We start from the raw sequence: 19862 nt of genomic DNA on the forward strand, positions 1-19862 counted from the left end.
ACTTTGTCACTGTTTAAGAAATTCTTTCATAATAAGTCCATAGCGTTTCCGGATAAGTCCTAGCTCCCACAGTATACCAAAGACTAATGTACTCTCTGCGTCGCCAGGTAAACTAAATTTGCGACAGTAAAACTACCGATGGACGTTCTTAAAGCTTCAAATACAATACAGTTATCTTTATTCTACTGCAAAACAAGATCATAATTAAATTTCAATCATTATTTCAGTGTAAAATCTTCATTAAAGAAAATTCCGTGAAAAGATGTTACCTTCTTTGGTCCCTACAGTAGGTGACGTCATAGGTATGCTTCCGGCGTCAAACATAAACACCGGGCGTTTTTTGGCTTCTGTGCCGCTTCAGAATGTAATAAAATTTGATAAAAAGAAGATTTTTAGGTGCCACATGTGAGTTTTATGGCTTATTATTGTAGAAATTACATGCCAACACATTCAACAATTCAAAATGTTGGCTTCCTTAGTTTCAGAGAAAAAGATAGAGAATTAATTTTACGCTAACTGTCATCCAATCAGAACCATTGATACAAAAGAATTGTGTCTCTCTGTCAAATTACATCCCAAAGAAGGTCCTACATTGACTTTGTGTTGAAAGCATCAACACACTTATTAAAACTTTTGCATAGCTATCAACTCGGTTAGTGACTATAATAGGGATTAACTTTTTATTTTATTTCATAATTTGTTACAATTTACTGCACCATGATCTTTATGTCACATGTAAACATGGTAGCCAAATCTTCCGTAATACAAATACTAACTAATGTTTTCACTCTTGACATTTTGGTAAGTGTTACGTCATCATCGGTTGGTTGCCTGGAATAAAAATCAAATTGAGTAATTAGTATGCTAGCAAATGGCAAGTTGTCCGAACATTTGTTTTGATCCAATTACTTACACGAGAGATATATCTAGAAGGATATCGGCGGGAAGATGGAATTTAGAGACGTTTATTTCTTATTTATTTGTTGATTTACTTCCTGCTTAATGTTTGCTTAACATTGCGTGATGCAAAGGCAGGTTATTATTTTTAAATCCTGCTGCTTAAGGTGGATCATCGGTATATATTTCCTTAGATAGAATTTTCTTTTAATTTGCTAAAATGTAGATGTTACCATTGCTTTTTTCTAAAATATATTTAAAAGTATCGGTCACGTTGCTATTTTTCAAGCTACAAGTCGTGCAAAATTGTCAAATTGTGAATAGTTTATAAATTAAAAAACACTATTTTGTAAATAAATAGAAATCATCAAATTAGTTACATTTTTTGCATGTGTAAAATACAGAATTGCTAAAATCTTGTTCGAAGCCCCCATATAAAATTTTTGAAAAATTGAAGACCCTCCCATCAATTCCGAAATTTTCTAAGCCCCCCCCCTTTAATTTCATTTCACCCCTTCAGGTTGCAAATGACCAGTCCCTCATAGGTTTTTTTCTGAGCAGCCATACTGCTGTCGCGTGTTTGGTGATGAGGCAAGTACTCATTTCAAATTAAACAAGCCGGGGATCGAAATAATGACTTCATGCAGTCAAGTCGAATACGCTTCCAATGACACTTTAGGTGGCCGTGAGTTTTACGGAAATTATTATCAGGGATAAAAGGAATGCTACAAAGAAGACTATAATCAGTGTCACAATTTATGTAAGATACACTTAAATTCATCAGTACATTCTTCAAAATTTCTTCGAGTGCATTTAATTCTTAACTAGCAGCCGACACATTGGTTTAGCTGGTTTTTAGATTTTTTTACTTCCAATCACTAACCTTTGAAATGCTGTAACTTTCTAATGAATGCATAGAAAATAATAAAAGAGGTATATATAGATAGATAAAAGATTAATCTTTTAAATGAATGAAATATTGTTATTATGCAATCATTATGTAATCAATTATTATAAAATTAGATAAAATCTGGGTGTTTTCACTTGAATGAATTTATCTCTATCATCTCTTTAACTATACAGAAAATCTTAACGAAATCTTAATCAACACATCATGGGCTTAAAAAGGCAGTCTCAGATTGTCTCTGTGGTATTCCATTCTCTCATAAATCTCTAATTAGTGTAAACATCATAAACACATAAAAGAAGATAATGTTTAATAAGGTGTAAAATTTGTTCTAAACATTCTATCTGAAATCTAAGACACATTTTTGTAGATAATGGCCATAAGAACAACATATAATAAAATCAACCCTCTAGGGATAACTATGCAGAAGCTAATTTCATTTGAAAGTGGAAATTTGGTGAAAAATATTTTAGACACAGTTAACATTATAATTGGTTACATAATTGTTGCATAATACTAACATTGTATTAATTTGAAAGAGTAATCTGTTAGCTATCCAAAACTACCACTTTTATAAATTTTCAAGCATTATTAAGAAAGTTACAGCATTTTAAAACTTGGGAGTTGGAGTTATAAAATCTTTGTATTGTGCTACCTTAATTGCTGTTATGACCAACTAAGATGTCCTAGGATCGTATGTGAACGCTTATTTGTACCAAAGATGTTACGTCTATACCTATCTAAGTTTTTCGATATATAACTATAAAAACAATATAAAAAAACAGTACATACTATTATATCATGCAATATTCTTGTTGAATACTTACGCGTTTTCAACATGTTGCCTAGAAAGGGTTTTCCCGTTTTTACTTTGATGAGTTGAACAACTCTCTACCTCAAACGTTAGGTCTTCATCGTTATCCATTAATGTGATTTCATAAACATACAGTTTTTGGAAAGCGTAAGGATTTTCTCCAGTCTCTTTTAATTCTCTGTCGTAGAAGAAGACCACGGAGAAGTTGAAGACTGATTTGTTATCTATAAGACAATAGAAACAACTAACGTGATACTTTGGAGATATATATTGTTTGACATATTTGTTTTTCGTTCATTATTTCATACATATATTAGGCCATTAGTTTTCTCAGTTGAATTGATTTACTTAGCTGAATATGCAGTATGGGATTTTCTCATTGTTGAAGGCCGTATGGAGACCTATAGTTGACAATTTATGTGTCATTTGGTCTCTTGTGGATAGTTGTTTCATTGGCAATCATACCACATCTTCTTTTTTGTATATTAAATCAGATCACATTTAGCTACACGCACCAACCCGTTTGTAGACATCCGTTAAAGACTCACACCATTCACGATGGAGTTGATATAATACAGTTGTTAACACATTATTCTGGGTACTTTGTTAAATAAGACATCACATTATTTCCCCGTGGCAGACTAGCTTTTTTTTTTTGGTATTTGTATTGGGATGGAAAAGCGTTGATAGAGTTGAACGACGCACATTTTTTATGAAGCCTGGAAGCACTTTGTACTAAAAATGTGTGCATGATAAAATATAATTTTGTAATGCTTTTCGATTGTCATTAGCCAATGTGCGGATACTTATGAAACACAATTTTATTGTAGTTTAAGCTGTTTGAAATAAACATCCATAGAAAGTACGAGGCTATTTTTCTGCAGTAATATTCTCCATTTGTAAAACATATGCTTTGACAAATTAATTAAATCTAACAACGTTAATGAGTTAATTTAAATATACCCCGATTCCGGAGAAAACATGATATTAAATGTAGGTTTTTTTTATTTAAACTCTTCCTGTGATGATCTGGGTATAAACATATATATATGTCCACTAGTAAATAGTAAAATAAAAGGGGTCAATCATAAACTGTGAATCAAAGGACAAGAGAGAAAGGAAAAGATACAATACATGCTATATTGCCTTTCCACAAAAGGGACAGAAAAGAGCAACACCAAAACAGGAGTTGACAACAGGTGTTCTGAAAGAGTAGACATTTGGTTCTCTATAATTGTAGGGCTCCGTGTAAAAATCATGCAATGAGTGATACATGGGGGTCAACAGGTTATCACCAAATTTGGTATGTTATCTTGCCTTCAATCAAGATTGATGAAAAAATATTCATTTTTGTTGCTAGGACACTTTGGTTGCCATGGCAACCAAGTGTCAAATTGTGGGTTCTGGTTTAGACAAATATACACAAATTACAGTATCTTAAACATTCATTCAGAAACAATACATAAAAAAGCAGACAAATTGCTGTGATATATTATTTATTTTCAGATATTATCTAAACACAATAACAAAAAATAGAGAGATATTTCAAATTTTTTTTCATTGTTACCTCTGTACCAAAAAGGGGTAAAACACAATTTTCTTAATATGGAATTTTCTTGTTTTTGACCAATTTTGAAGTTAAATTTTTTTCACAAAACCCAACAAGTAACATCCTATTATGTATATAAAAATTAAAGAATACTTACTGGAGTTAAACCAGAAATAAAAAAAAAAATTGTGCAAATTTACAAAATTCAAATAGATGAATGGCTACAGAAGGGAGATAATTCATTTTTCCGGTTTTCCTTATTTTGACCAATTTAATGATAAAAATTCTATAAAACTCTTCAAGTAAAACTGTATTACTTTTAAGCAAATTAAAGTTTTTTAAATAAATATCTTTCAAAAAGAAACCAAAAAGTATGCAAGTTTACTAAAAACCAGTAATTTCATAACAAAAAAGGGCGGTAATCCATTTTGTTGCTTTTTTCAATTTTGACCAATATGATGGACTTAAGTTCTAACAAAACTCTTCATGCTAAACTATAATACTTATATGCTTATTATAGTTTTTTAACTGAAAATCATTCAAAAAGAAACAATAATGTGTGCAAGTTAACTAAAAATCAGTAAATTCATTAAATAAAAGGGAGGTAATCCATTTTGTTGCTTTTTTCAATTTTGACCAAAATCAAGGTCTAAAATTCTAACAAAACTCTTTATGTTAAACTATAATACTTTTATGTTAATTAAAGAGTTTTAACTAAATATCATTTAAAAATACAACACTAAAAGCTTGTGAAAATTCTCAAAAAATGAGTCAATTTTTGAAATAAAGGGAGAAAATCCATTTTGTTGCTTTTCCAAATTTTGGACTAAAATTCTAACAAAACTCTTCATGTAAAACTATAATACATTAATGGTAATTACAGTTTTAACTAATTCATTCAAAAAGGAACAAAAAAATGTGCAAGTTAATCAAAAATCAGTAAATTCATTGAATAAAAGGGAGGTAATCCACTTTTTTGCATTATCCAAATCTAAACCAATATCAAGGATTAAAATTGTTCTTGATCTATTTCAGAGAGGAAATAATTTTTATTGAAAGTTTACATGATTCAAAATGATAAATTGACAATGCAAGTAGGTTATCTGTTTCAGTCTGAGTGACTTTCTTATATTTTTCAAATTATTAAAGATAAAATTCTATCAAAATTATACAATTAAAATCATAAAACTTATAAATACATTGAAAATAAATGGATAACATTGAATTTTGTAATTTTCATATATTTTCAAAATTAACAAGCTTTAAAGTGAATATATGCACTATATTCTAACAGTCATTTGTTGGATTTGCAGAGTTAACTGAATCAATTAATTCAGATTGATTTATTGCAACAGCAGCAGCTACCAAGTCATCATCTTCAGGTACTATTTTCTTGTTGTTACTTGCATTAGCTGATACCAATCGAGAGAAGAAAGATGTAATTTGAGTACTATTTAAGCATTCGTTTAACTGAAAAACCCGTCTGCCCTCAGTGTCCCTCATAGATTTCATTTCTGATGCTACATCATCTGGACTGCATTTGTTTTTACTTTTCTCTCCTTCATTGAATTTCTTAATAAGAAAGTTTTTAATCTTGGAAGGAAATCTATTCACCTTTCTGGCCCTTTTTAATGCCCAACCCATAGGAAGGGTTTCTACAGCTTGTTGATTATCTGTACATTGACTGGCAACATTTTTCTTCCTTGTAACAATAAAATTACACCAGACAATTATTTGGTACGTCAGACACGTATTTTGTCTTAACCAGACTCTCACACGTGGAGACCGAATCAAAACAATTGCAGATGAAATCAAATACGAAGTTGAAGAGCGCTGTTAATTTCAAATACAAATGAACATAACTTTTTACAAAATGTTGCTTTAAAAAAAGGGTGATGTGATTTAGTTGCTAGCAAAGAAATATTCACAAAGACCAAAGTCGTCATACCCAATTGATACAGAAATACATGTGATAATTGTATTGAGAGAAAACACAAACATGCAACAACAAAAAAGTGAAGTTTTAATGTTTACAGTCCGTGTTTTAAAAGAAAAAAAGGCATTCCAAAGTGAACAAATTGTGCTCCTCTTCTTGTCGACATATTCTCTTATTCATGTTTCTGAGGAAAAACATAAAAGCAAGCAAGAATTATCCGTTAATTCCATGTTCCGCTGTAAAGAAAATGTCCTCTTACTAGATAATTTGAAGTTCAACACATTTTTACATTTTACTATCGAACTTGAAATAAACGATACAACAGATACAGTTACAATTTTTTTTGTAAGTCTAGAAATTGAAAATGTGGTCGGTTGAGAACAAAACTTTACGACAATAGAGATGATCTCAGCTTCCCAATTGGTAACTTTCCATTTCTATGTAGCAAAAATACAGCAGCTCCTGAATACGGAGTATATATCTCCCAGTTCATATAGTATTTCGGAGCTTGTATTTCCTATCAAGATTTTCTTGATGGAGGATTGCTGCTTACAAGGAAACTATTAAACTGAGTTGGTTGACCGTGGTGGAATATTTGTTTCACAGATGATGACGGATATTTTCCAATTGTGGGAACCATAACCCCGTCCCCTTTCCTCGTATGTGACATCACCGAATTAGACTTTTCACGAGTATATACTTGCATAGTTATTTGTTTTACATTTAATAAATTATTAGTAAACTATGAGATGTGCTGTCCAATAAAGGAACCAGAGTAACAAACAATGGGTCATATCATATTATATATATATGTTCATTATTACAAATTACTTACTTTATTTGCTTTGATATTTTATACTAATCAATTCAATCAAAATCAATCATATTATGTACTTTGTTTAACCTATTTTTAATTTACTTTACATTATATGTTTGAAAATTATATTGTAATTATTCCGCTCATTTTGGGCGCCATGATTGGCAAATAAAATATTTGTTTGTTTGTTTGTTAACTTTGTGAAACACGACGGGTACAACATATAGACCAGAATCGGCTTACACTTCATGAGCATATGAAATCACCCCATGAGTTGCTATATATAGGCACTAATATATACATTTATATACAATTCGTTTGCTCATATAAGGGTTATTCACTTATTGAAGAAGAATATTTAATGAAGGTGTGTCCACAATTTAGAATATGTTTATATATGTATAGAAATGATGTTGAGCCTGTTTTATAAATTGAAAAGGTTACATTTTCCCCCTTATTTCAAAATCTAAGCTTGAACCTCTGCGGTCTTACAAAGTTGCCCCCTGCCCGGAATCTGGTTGTAACATGTACAACAATCAAAGATCAACCCACACTAAACTGAATGTAATTGAAAGACATTTAGAGGTTGATATCAGAGGGGGATTTAGGGGGGGGGCCTGCTTTTTGAGAAAAAATTTTGTTGCTTATATAGGGAATCACTGAATCATGACTTGAGCGAGCCCCCTCTTAGGTCAGTCAGTGGGCCCCCACTTTAGAAAATTTCTGGATCCGCCACTGGATATACAGTATCTAACAGAAGATGAAAAAGGGAACAATATGGTGTATTTTAGATTTATATTATTTCATGTTCATGCATTTGAAATATATCAGATATATTGTTTGATTTTTTTAGTTCTAAGTTCCAAGGTGACCTAGCTTCCATTTTAGAAATCGGATTTAAATGCTAGTCTATCAGAGGGATTTTTCCTTTTAATTGGTTGTAGATATGGAATCTTATTTTACCATGAAGTCAGATTTGAAAATAACTTTGGGAATGAAGATGTTGTAAAGACTGAATGTCAGTTTTAGTCTTATATACAAACATGTATGTACTTTATAATTTTAGTCTTGCATGTATATAATTATGTGTACAATACATATATCACTGATTCAGTGGCAATGGTAAATAGACACTGACAAGTCTTAGATCTATAATATTTTATAGTTTTTTGAATGTTTTGTCCATTGACTAAAACTAGGTGGAGGTTTGTGTGTTCTTATTTCCAACAGAGGTACACTCAACATATATCAATATGTGCATTAAGCAAATTGATAGTTGCTAGATACTGAATGATTATACAACAAGAAAGTTTTAACCTGTGTATATATACTTAAAATATGTTAAAAAAAATCATGTCTTTTTCAGGACTTCCGAATCCAACCATGTAGTATGGAATGTTGTTGAGATATGGTTTTGGTCAATGGATGTTAATGAAGGACCTGTAGTACAAAGTATATCACTGGATTTAGCTCTTTGTCTAAGTGTATTATTAAAGTACTTTGCTTTGAGCTCAGTTCATTGTTATGCAATTCATTCTTTGTGAAATAAAGATTTGACAGAAAACTCTCATGTACAAGGATTTGTCAAAGTAGTACCACCTCTATTAACAATGTAAGTATTAGGGAGATAAAAGCATTCTATTTTGATTTGAACCAAACATATTATAAAAAAAAGAACAAATTTACCCGAGAATGCTACTCCCACTACTAGCAATATGATGCTAGGTTGTTTGAAAATACATCTGTAGACTGTACTGCCTACTTATGACTCGGTCCTGAGTGTAAATGGTCCTTCAACTATGTGAGGAAAAAATTATAAGGCCTATCTAGGCTTATCAATTTCTTAAACTATATTTCATTGTACATATTTGAAATTTTTATACAACCACAGAAATACATGTAGGTATCCTGTCGTCGTCTTCCCAAGACGGATGGTTTCCAGATAATAACTTCAGTATAAGTAAAAAGGAAGCCATTAAATTATAACATAATATTTATAATCATAAAAGGAAGCTTGGGATTGTTTTGGGGCGGTTATATATATATAGTCCCTAAGGTTTATGAATAAGGGTTCCAAAGGTGCCCAAAACAAGCATCAATCTTGTGTCAGTACAAAAAGTTGTGTATAAGTATTTCAATTGTTCTGAAACTGTACCATAATATTTAATACCATAAGTAGAAGTTTGGGGTCTATTTTGTGGGTTATGGGGCAAACAGTCAAGGAATTGAGGGCCAAAAACAAACATTTTTGTAGATTCAAGACAATTAATTGGAGTTTCTTTGTCCAGAATGGTTGTTGAATTAATATTACCTAAAACCATTGCTTTATGAAATCTTCTTTGAAAATTGGAGTTATCTTTCTCTGTCCAGAATAGTAGTTGAATCGACTTAAAATAATGCTATATACTGTAAACCAACTTATTTTCGCGGATACTTTATTTCGCGTTTTTCTCTTTCTTGACTACTTCGCGGTTATTTAATTTTGCGAATTTCTGTTGTATTTGATAAAGTTTAATCAGGAAAGATCGACGTTTTACATATTCGCGACGATTTATATTCGCGTTTTTTTTTCTACTCGCGAAAGTCGCGAAAATAAATCGCTCGCGAAAATAAGTTGGTTTACAGTATACAATATACAATATACAATGCAAAATTCACTTTACTACCAACTGATAAATTTAAGCAGTCTTATATAGGCTAGGGATACCTGATAAGGATAAGCCTAGGTCTACATGACCATAACCGAAACACCATTTTCTTAGTATACACAGAACAATTCTACTACACTCATGCAATTGTGAATTTCTAGAAAAATATGGAAATAAATGCAGACGAATGTATTCCATAACCGGAAATATTTACCATACACTGAGTTTACTAGCTCTGAATTACTCTAACTATATGCACATAGGAAATTGATTTAAAAACAAAGGATTATGATAAGATATACTGGATTGGTCCTGGACCCGATTGATTTTAACATGATATTTGGAGCCTCGCTCTATCCGTGGTCTAACCTGAGTATTGTCTTAAAGACAATCTCCATATACGCTTATTATAACCCTTTGTCGAATTGCTTATCAAAACCATGATAAGGGACAAAAAACTGAAATATAGATTTGAAAAACTATATAAAACAACTCTAAGCCAGAGGAAGGGACATTGCAACTATATCAAAGAATTAAGCTTGAGAAGTAAAATGGAGCATCAATAACTTACAATGAAGTAACAAATAGTTATGTCCGAAATAAATGTGCCACATGAAAAGAATACAGGAAGTACTTAACAGGATATGTCAATTAAAGTGAAATGATAATAAATATTAATTGCATCAACGGAATGTTATAAAGTTCTTGACTTAAATATACATACAAGTCACTAGTTCAGATTTGATTCTCATGGGGATTCGACCACCTGTATATACAAATATTACAATAATTATTTGTGCAACCGCTGACAAGTAATTGTTCTTTTTCTAAAAGAAAAATGCTAATTGACTTTAACTACCAAACTATAATTATTTAGCTGACCAATAATACATCTATTATTTTAATAGAGATACGATATATATATATCATGTATATAGAATACATGTAACGGATTTTCTATTTATTTTCATCATTAATATCGATCCAGAAGAAGAAAATAATACATTTTTATGTATATCTGTTATGGACACTCCTGAACTATTTTAAGATACAGTTTAGGTCATGTGATGTCAAAACACACGTGCATGCACCTGTGACGTAAATAGAATCAACCAATCAATATACGCGATCTTGTAATCACGTGGAAGCAATTAGATAGAAATATTTGACTGATAAAATACACATACTTATCTATCACACAGAACAGTATCTATGTTTATACTATAACATCGGAAGTAAAGGACTATTGTGTCTTGTGTTTTTAAAAACAACCAGAAATAATCATCTCTCAAATAGAGTTTGATATTACACGTTATTCTCAAATAGAATAGCAACATATAATAATCTCTCAAAAAGATAAATTAAGAGAATAGCAAAAATAAAGTAATCTCTCAAATAGAGACTGCGTTTTTGTTTTTGTGAAAAAAAACAGTAATAATCATTTCTCAAATAGAGATTGATTAAACAGTAATAATCATCTCACAAATAGAGATTGATAAAACAATAATAATCATCTCTAAAATAGAGATTGATACTCGGAATATTGATAATACAAGTTATTCTCAAAAAGACACATAACGATCTCTCAAATAGAGAATGCTATTAATAGAATAGCAAAACCAAAGTAATATCTCAAATAGAGACTGCTTTAATAACTAAATTGTTCTGAAATAGAATAACAAAATAAGATATTTAATCTCTCAAATAGAGTATTAAAAGCAATGAGAAAACGTTGTACATACAAAGAGACATAATAATCTAAAAGAGTATTTAACTAATTCAAAGAAGGAAAAATTATATAACTATGAAATCAATAAAGAAAAAAATAAAGAACAATAAATTAACTGTAGAGCTTATTGATAAAAAAGAAGAAAAATACCAAAAAAAATAGAAAGAAGAAAAAAGATACAAAAAAGAAGATATCAACAGGTGTCGTATCCCTATAAGAGAAATCAAATTTGAACTATTTTACATATTACAAAGGAGGAAACATATAGGCTAGGGATACCTGATGAGGATAAGCCTAGGTCTACATGACCATAACCGAAACACCATTTTCTTAGTATACACAGAACAATTCTACTACAATCATGCAATTGTAAATTTTTAGAAAAATATGGAAATAAATGCAGACGAATTTATTCCATAACCGGAAATATTTACCATACACTGAGTTTACTAGCTCTCAATTACTCTAACTATATGCACATAGGAAATTGATTTAAAAACAAAGGATTATGATAAGATATACTGGATTGGTCCTGGACCCGATTGATTTTAACATTTTAACATCCACTCTATACTGCTGAAAGGCGTTTTCCCATGTATGTGAGGTCGATCTAAATGCACCTGTAGCCTCATGGTACCTAAAAAGATAATCTATTATTTTAATATTTTTTATTTCATTATTAACATTCTTTAATTTCTTACAGCACTGCACATATTGTGATGTACAATCTCATATGTCTTGTTTAATCAAATGTATCATGCATATTTATATGATTGAAAATACAAGAACAAAATGTCACGTTCAAAAGAATACTAGTTCAAATTAGAACAACAGATGCTTGCCAAATACAGCACTATCTTTATATGAAACCAAATGTCTCTAGTGGTAATCATAAAATGAGTATAATAATACATTGGGTAAATTGTTGTTTTACTTTCTCATTGACATTTAACTCTACAAATAATCAAGCAGGCCATTTTGCTTAATATCTTTTACTACAAACTTTTAATACATTAATCTTACTGGAAAAAAATAATTGTGAGCTGCAAACTTTTCAGTAGAACTCACACTCAGTTTTAGTAAGATATATATGTATTTTCACTTTCTAAAAATGTGTTTTGGTCTTATACAATATTTTTTTTCTAACCTTGCTAATAACTGATTTGTTTCTTTGTGAGAATTCTTTTTGATGACATGCAAAACAGTGCCAAGAAACTGGAGGTTTTCTGAAGTTGGGCTTAATGTTTGTGCCTTGGCCAAAAGATTTCTGTGTGCATTCACAACACTTCCTTTATTTTTTGTCATCAAATAATTGAATCTTCGCCCAATATCTGCAGAGGGTTGATCTGAAATATGTAATGAAGAAATCAATAATCTATTATCTTATCTTGTAGGTCACATGTAAAGGATATGAAAGACATTGCAAATAACATGAAATGAGTACTGGCAACTCTTTTTTAATATTCAATATTTGAGGAATTGAATGTAAATACGATGTATTCACATTGTATACCACAAAAGAGTATTCCTAAGTTTTCTGGAATTCTAAATATTCAATGATGTTTTTCATGAAACTTCTGTAAAAGACTTCTATGCCAATGTTCTTTCAAACTTTAATAGAAAACTTCAGGACCATAGATCTTGATTTTTTTGTTTTAAAGTATATTGAAATAAACCAAATATTTTTTTTTATAGGGGAAATTGTAAATGAGGAAACCCTAAGGGATAGAATTTGATCAAATTCAATGAGAAAATTGACTTGCATTAATACATCTAACCTATCAGATACAAATAGAAGGTTTTTTGATAGTTTAATTTTTAATCTAAGGATATTTTAAAAATGCATGTTTAATGATAGTTGAAATAAAATTTCAATAAAATTAAAAACAAAGAAATATTTCAATAAAACGCCAAAAAGGGATGCTTAGAAAACAACGAACAATCTCTCTGGATATTTTTTCCAAGTGCTTTTAAACTTACTCATAGCCTTATGACTTCTTTTTCTGTCCAATCTTTTGGCATATCTTTGATGGTACTGTGTTATATCTTCTGGAGTTGAGACTTGGCACCAAATAATCTTCCCCATTGAAATATTGTCAAAATTATCTTCCATGTAAGATTTTACATATCTTATACCTGTAATATATCAATAACAATAAAAACTAATTTTAAATCTAAAATGATCTCTTTGTTTTATGTGAAAAGAATGGAGATTGTAATGAACTGCTTAAAAAAACTAATGTTAATGCTTTATACAGATCCTTTTACACAATTTTAATTAAAATCTATTACAGATGATTGCATGACTGTCATGACTGTTTACTCTGTATATTACTTATGTGATAACTTGGAAAAAAATGTTACAACACAAAAACTGCTTTTGACATGTATTGCATTCTAATTACTACTTGACATATATATTGTACAACATTAAGGAACTACTCTGTTATTGGGGGAAAATATTGATTCAAATAATTGGATTTACTGTATATATGAGTACTGCCTTTTGCCGAAAATGTTTCTTTTAGTAAGAATGTACCTTACAATTTAGAAACATGCAAACAGAACTTGAATAATAATAGACCACTCTAGTTTCAGTAACCAACAACTATTGATTAGTTATAAAACAGTGAAGCTTATTCATTAGAAAACTTACCTTCAGCTAAAAAAAACCTTCCAAAACACCACTTTCAAAAAATCTGCAGTAGCAGTTGTTCTCAATTTTGAACAATGAACAGTAAAAGGTCCCATCAGATAAGGCTGGCAAAGCTATATCAAGAAGTGACTTCTCTAGTTGTAATAAAAATGGAGTTTCTGGTGAAGCAAAGCCAGCTTCCTTCAGGGCAGATGAACAATGTTCCTCTTGGTGAATGACATCAGTACACTGACTTAAATTTTTGAATAGATTGGATTTCCATTCTGAAAAAAATAAGAGTGTTGCATATCATGTATATCTGGTAAAATAAAAAGACAGGTTATTCCAATAAACAATAAAATAACATGTGTGCATGGACTGCAACTACCGATTGGAATGATGGCAAATAACTAATTAACTTTTGGAATGACTACTACATTGTATTGGGCGTAAAAGATGCAGTGATTTTATTATCAAACGTTTTTTTTTAACGTAATACTTCAAGTGCACAAGAATAAAATATTAACTTCTTTGTTCATTCATTCACAGTATGATACCAAAGCATAATTAGTCTTACCCCTATCATCAAACTGTTGTACAGTTGCTGCGGCTGGACACTGAAGTTCGGGTCTGGATGATGTTGCTCCAAAAACAGTCTTAAAAATATAAAAAAAAAAATTCTATATAATTGTTCCATTTAAAACAATTTACAAACAATGTTTTTCATTTTATAATATGCATATTTTATATAAATTAGCAGAACTTACGAACATCCGTTGTTCGACCTATTAGTCAAATGCGTTTTGTTAAAATAATTACTTTTTCAGTTTTTGGTCTTTTGGAAAATGTTGTTTGTACTGTATTTACCCCACTATACCAAGAAATTTGTTTTACATGCACACATATAAAAATTGTGGTTTTTATAAAGCGCAATCATAGTTTTAAAGGTTGTTTAAATTTAAACTTGTATATATACCGGTATACACAAGGTACATATATATATGATACGACAAATGATGCGGATTTTGCCATGTATTAGTTATTCTGTATATATATACACCAATATCAGCCTGAGGGTTGATATTGGTCGAGGGTGGTACGGCATGTGATACAGATTTTGCCATGTTTTATACGCTTTATCATATATTTCAACAGGAGAGTATTATATTATATGAACTGTTTTCTGATCCATAACCATGATAACACTGGGTTGAATTAAGTTCTACTTTTATCTTGTTTCAAAGGCCTTCAAAGAACTACTCAATTACTTATCCGAAGCAACTGGGTTACCTTACAATTTGCGTGCTGTTGTTTTAAAAATATTTTGTTGATCATTGTATTTTTTTGTGTGTTTTGTATTTTTTATAGTTGCATAAAGCCATTTAATGTGCCAAAAAATATGAAAACTTGACGTTCTTGATGTCAAATGTACATAATAATGACGTAATTCAGTAATTTCATCATGCCCGAATGACTGTACCTATTATGATGAAAAATATTTCTTAAAAAAATTAATTAAAAAAGTAGGGGTGTAATAAAGGGTATGAGATAAAGGGTATGCAATAAAGGGTGCGCATCAAAGTTGCGCAATATGGATTAAACAGCAGGCTATTTATCAAATATGAAAACTATTGTATTTACTAACTACTAAACATATGAGAAATATAAATATACAACTCTTCTAAACATCAACCCAACAATATTAGATCTTTTAATTTGCTTTCACAAACTTGTTGTTCTTCCCTCGCTGGGATTCGAACCCATGCAACTGAGTTATATCTTGACACCAAATCGCCTGCACTGTAGCCGTCCGCTAGACCTCAGGACCACAGTGGCTTCACAAATAATAAAGCTTTCAGTGGCCGTGTGTTACCTTTCCATGTCAGTTTTAATCTAGCGTCATAGTACAGTGCATTATATATAAGGCATGGAGATGTTATTGTTACAGATCAGCTCATTTATCTATAGTAAAGGATCCTACACATTAATGCAAGATACAGTCACAGAAAATAATTATATTTATAAGCACGTCTGAGTCAGTGACAACTGTACAACAGATTTATCCATCGGATCACCAGCAATGATGGTGATACATGGCTGTGTACATTATGTATATACAACTCGTCTTAACATCAACCCAACAATGTTAGATCTGTAAATTTGCTTACGCAAATATATATAAATTCAATATTAATATATAAATAATCTAAATATTCATGATAATAGTCAACATTCTTCCATACCAGGGCACTGAATCGTTACAAGTAAAGATACATGTACACAATAACTTAATCATATGAACGGCTAAAAAGTGAACAAAATATTTCATTAAAACACTGGACAGATATGAGGCAAAATGTGTCAAAACCAAGTTCATTTATTGACAAATTACAAATGGTGTAGCTCCTCTTGTTGTCAATACACCTTATCGCTATTTGTCCGCCATAACTGGATATCACACAGGTTCCCGTAAAATTTTGACGTCATATAACAAAACATCTGACGCCACAATGGACAAGTGATTGTTGTATGCGTCAAAAGGTCAAGCGGCCGGGTCGGCCGGCCGAGTAGGGTAATAGCGATAAGGTGTATGTGCATTGCGAGTTGTTCAACGCAATCAATTAGATTAATTTTTTTACTCATCTGCCTGATTAGAATTCTTTTTCATCAAATGCAGAATATTTTGACACAAATTCTAATATGACGTGCTTCTTTCGCTTTGTAAACAACACCGTGATAAAATTCTCGATATATCTATACTTAGCGCAGACTCCAAGATGTACACAAATGGCTGTTTAAATATGCCTCCCACGTAAATCCACATGTATCGTAACCTATGTGTAAACGGTTGTTGATTTCGCCGTGTTAACAATTACACTTGAATAAAACCCTACAGAACATTTATTCTGATTCTGATGCATAACAAAAAGAATTTACACATTAGAGAACGGAAAAATGGACAAAAACAAAATAAATTAAAATTCCGCGAAATTCCAGCAATGATTTTTGCGCATTAACGTCATTTCAAAACATGACGTCATACGAATGAAAACGTCAAAGCTGAAGGTTTTTCTATTGCGTTTACCTTCTAAACTCGGATACAATTGCATTAAAATAAAGTATTGAGGTAGATGTTGCTTGTTTTCTGTTCTATTGCATTATTCGCACATTTACTGATTTCAGCAAGTCAACATGGCGGCTCCTTGGTTACAACATGTCAACAGTGAATTTGAAAGTAGCTTACGATAAAAAATGTAGATTTAAAATTGCAAATGTTGTGTTTACTGAGAAGTAAAAAAAGTAATCACATTTTTTTTCTAGCGGTTAGTTAAGAAATCACTCATGCAGGTTTATTAGCCGATTTGTTTTACATTTATCGAACAGTGGGTAAAATAGAACAGCCACACACAAGATATACCCATCATCGCTTATTAGATCGAAATAATTCATGGAAGCCATAGATTTGTTGGAAATTATCCTTATATATATCTTGCTGAATTCATTTAGATCCAAACCACAATTTTTGTTCGCCTCAATTTTCATTGTTTTCAGTCGAAACTAACGCTCAGGATAAAATTCGAATATCACGGCCCGGGCCATGTGTAAATTTCCAACAAATCTATGGCTTCCATGAATTATTTCTTAATTATCCGATATAATTTTTACAGTTCGGCGACCAAACTGAAAAAGAGATGCACGTGCTACAAATATTTAAAAACAGGATGGAAACTTCAATTTGAACCACTTACTCTTGCATCGGAAGTCATGTCTTTTTGTTTCGACTGAAAACAATGAAAATTGAGGCGAACAAAAATTGTGGTTTGGATCTAAATGAATTCAGCAAGATGGCGGATGTTGTGGGTCAGCATCTAGCATCCTTTAGTCACATGAAACCATTGACCAATCGCACCGCAGTGACCCGAAATTTTTTATAATATATTTTCTGATTGGTGCGCACGTTTTGGTAGATGAATGCACTGTTATAGAGAGAGTACATTTGAAATTTTGCAAGCTACTACTGAACTTGAAAAAGTCAACTCCAAACTTTATGGTATATGGTGAGCTTGGTGTGTATCCCATGGTAGTCTATGTTAAACTATGTATGGTAAATTATTGGTGTAGAATTGTCCACGGCAAAGAAAATAAGTTGTCACATATTTTGAATAACTTTATGTTTTTAAAATATTCACAGAATAATTGTAAATCTGAATGGGTTAGGTTTATAAAAAGTATTCTTGATACATGTGGTTACAGTAACATCTGGTTAGCACAAACTGGCTTTAGCACAAAATGGCTGAGTAATAGTTTAAAACATAAGCTATTTGATCAATTTCAACAGAACTGGCGTTCAGATATATGTAATTCGTCCAAAGGTTTATCATATCTATACTATTAAACGAGAAGACCTCATTTTTGGTGTCGCTTCTCTTCTTTCCAGAATAAATTAATCAACACGCCTCTGTGTCCTATAGGTACAGTGTATAGTCGCATTTGTCATCCATTCATATGATTATTCAAATTGAGTTATTTTAGGAGAAAAACGAGAAAAAAGGCATCCGGATATTGTCCCGTCATTGTACGAAATTTTAAGTCAGATTAGACTTCCGGTTTGCGTTTTTCTGTATACTTTGAACATACATATACTACGAATAAAGTGTATTTTCAGAATTTTATCTGCTATTATTTTCAAGTTTACTATCCACGGCGGTCACAGAGTTTATTAAATAGAAAGGGTCTGTATACTATATCAATGATCACCATGGATCGATTAGTAAACTTAGAATTGAAAGTAAATACGCTTTATTTATATAGTAATGAATGTTCATAATATACAGATAAGCGCTAAAATTATTCATGTGAACTTTTGATACTCTTTCTGAAATTCTCCAGTCATTAAATCTTTTACAAAATTCATTAATTACATAAAAAAAAAGAAGATGTGGTATGATTGACAACTCTCCACAAGAGACCAAAATGACACAGATATTAACAACTATAGGTCACCGTACGGTCTTCAACAAAGAGCAAACCCCATACCGCATACTCAGCTTCAAACTCTCCACAAGAGACCAAAATGACACAGATATTAACAACTATAGGTCACCGTACGGTCTTCAACAAAGAGCAAACCCCATACCGCATACTCAGCTTCAAAAGGCCCGAAATGACAATGTAAAACAATACAAACGAGAAAACTAGCGGCCTTATTTATGTACAAAAAATGAACGAAAAACAAATATGTAACACATAAACAAACGACAACCACTGAATTACAGGCTCCTTACTTAAATAAATGTTCATAACATACTAAATGTATGTTCATATTGAAATTGATAGAAAACCAAAAATTGGGAACTTTGGAAATAAAGGTGGAGGGTAAAAAAACATTTTCCTGTCCCCAATAACCTATGACTTATGATACTTTTGCTGAAATTCTCCAGTCATTCTGTATTTTACAAAATTCTTCCAACAACACTTTACATACTTTAAACTACGCTCTGAATGCCCGCGATTTCGCGGGTGTGTTCTAGTATTAAATTATATAAGGATAAGTTTGAATTCGAAAAATATTTAGATATATTACCAGATAGAGATAGAGTTACATTTTGTAGATTTAGAACTGGTAATCATTATATTACCAATTGAAATTGGAAGATGGATAGGTTTAGATAGAGAAATGAGATATTGTAATTTATGTCAATGTCAAGAATTAGGTGATGAATTTCACCTTCTTTTGAATTGTAGATCCCTAGACGACTCAAGAAAACTGTTTTTGGATAACTGTTATGGTAGCATAGTAAATATAATTAAATTTTGTAAATTATTACAAACAACACATAGAAATAAGTTAAAAAATATATGCAAATTTATTAAGGTTATAAATTCAGTAGCAGGTCTTCCTGGTTAGCCTTTGTCTATTTGTTTTTTTT

General features: G+C 31.1%; 2 protein-coding genes across 2 annotated transcripts; both read right to left on the reverse strand.

The window, feature by feature from the left end:
* Positions 1-11490: 11490 nt before the first annotated feature.
* Positions 11491-13550, reverse strand: LOC143055183 (uncharacterized). Its single transcript, XM_076228322.1, has 4 exons — positions 13278-13550; positions 12445-12643; positions 11820-11934; positions 11491-11508 (listed from the first exon to the last, which is right to left on the reverse strand). Exons 1-4 carry the CDS (start codon positions 13408-13410, stop codon positions 11491-11493), a joined length of 465 nt encoding a protein of 154 aa, XP_076084437.1. The 5' UTR covers positions 13411-13550.
* Positions 13551-13959: 409 nt separating this feature from the next.
* On the reverse strand, positions 13960-17804 carry LOC143055185 (uncharacterized). The gene is made up of 3 exons (XM_076228323.1): positions 17682-17804; positions 14510-14588; positions 13960-14216 (listed from the first exon to the last, which is right to left on the reverse strand). The coding sequence occupies exons 1-3, from the start codon at positions 17697-17699 to the stop codon at positions 13960-13962; spliced, it is 354 nt and encodes a 117-aa protein (XP_076084438.1). The 5' UTR covers positions 17700-17804.
* Between the last annotated feature and the right edge of the window lie 2058 nt (positions 17805-19862).

The sequence above is a fragment of the Mytilus galloprovincialis genome, chromosome 12 (genome assembly GCF_965363235.1).
Source record: "Mytilus galloprovincialis chromosome 12, xbMytGall1.hap1.1, whole genome shotgun sequence".
NCBI lineage: Eukaryota > Metazoa > Mollusca > Bivalvia > Mytilida > Mytilidae > Mytilus > Mytilus galloprovincialis.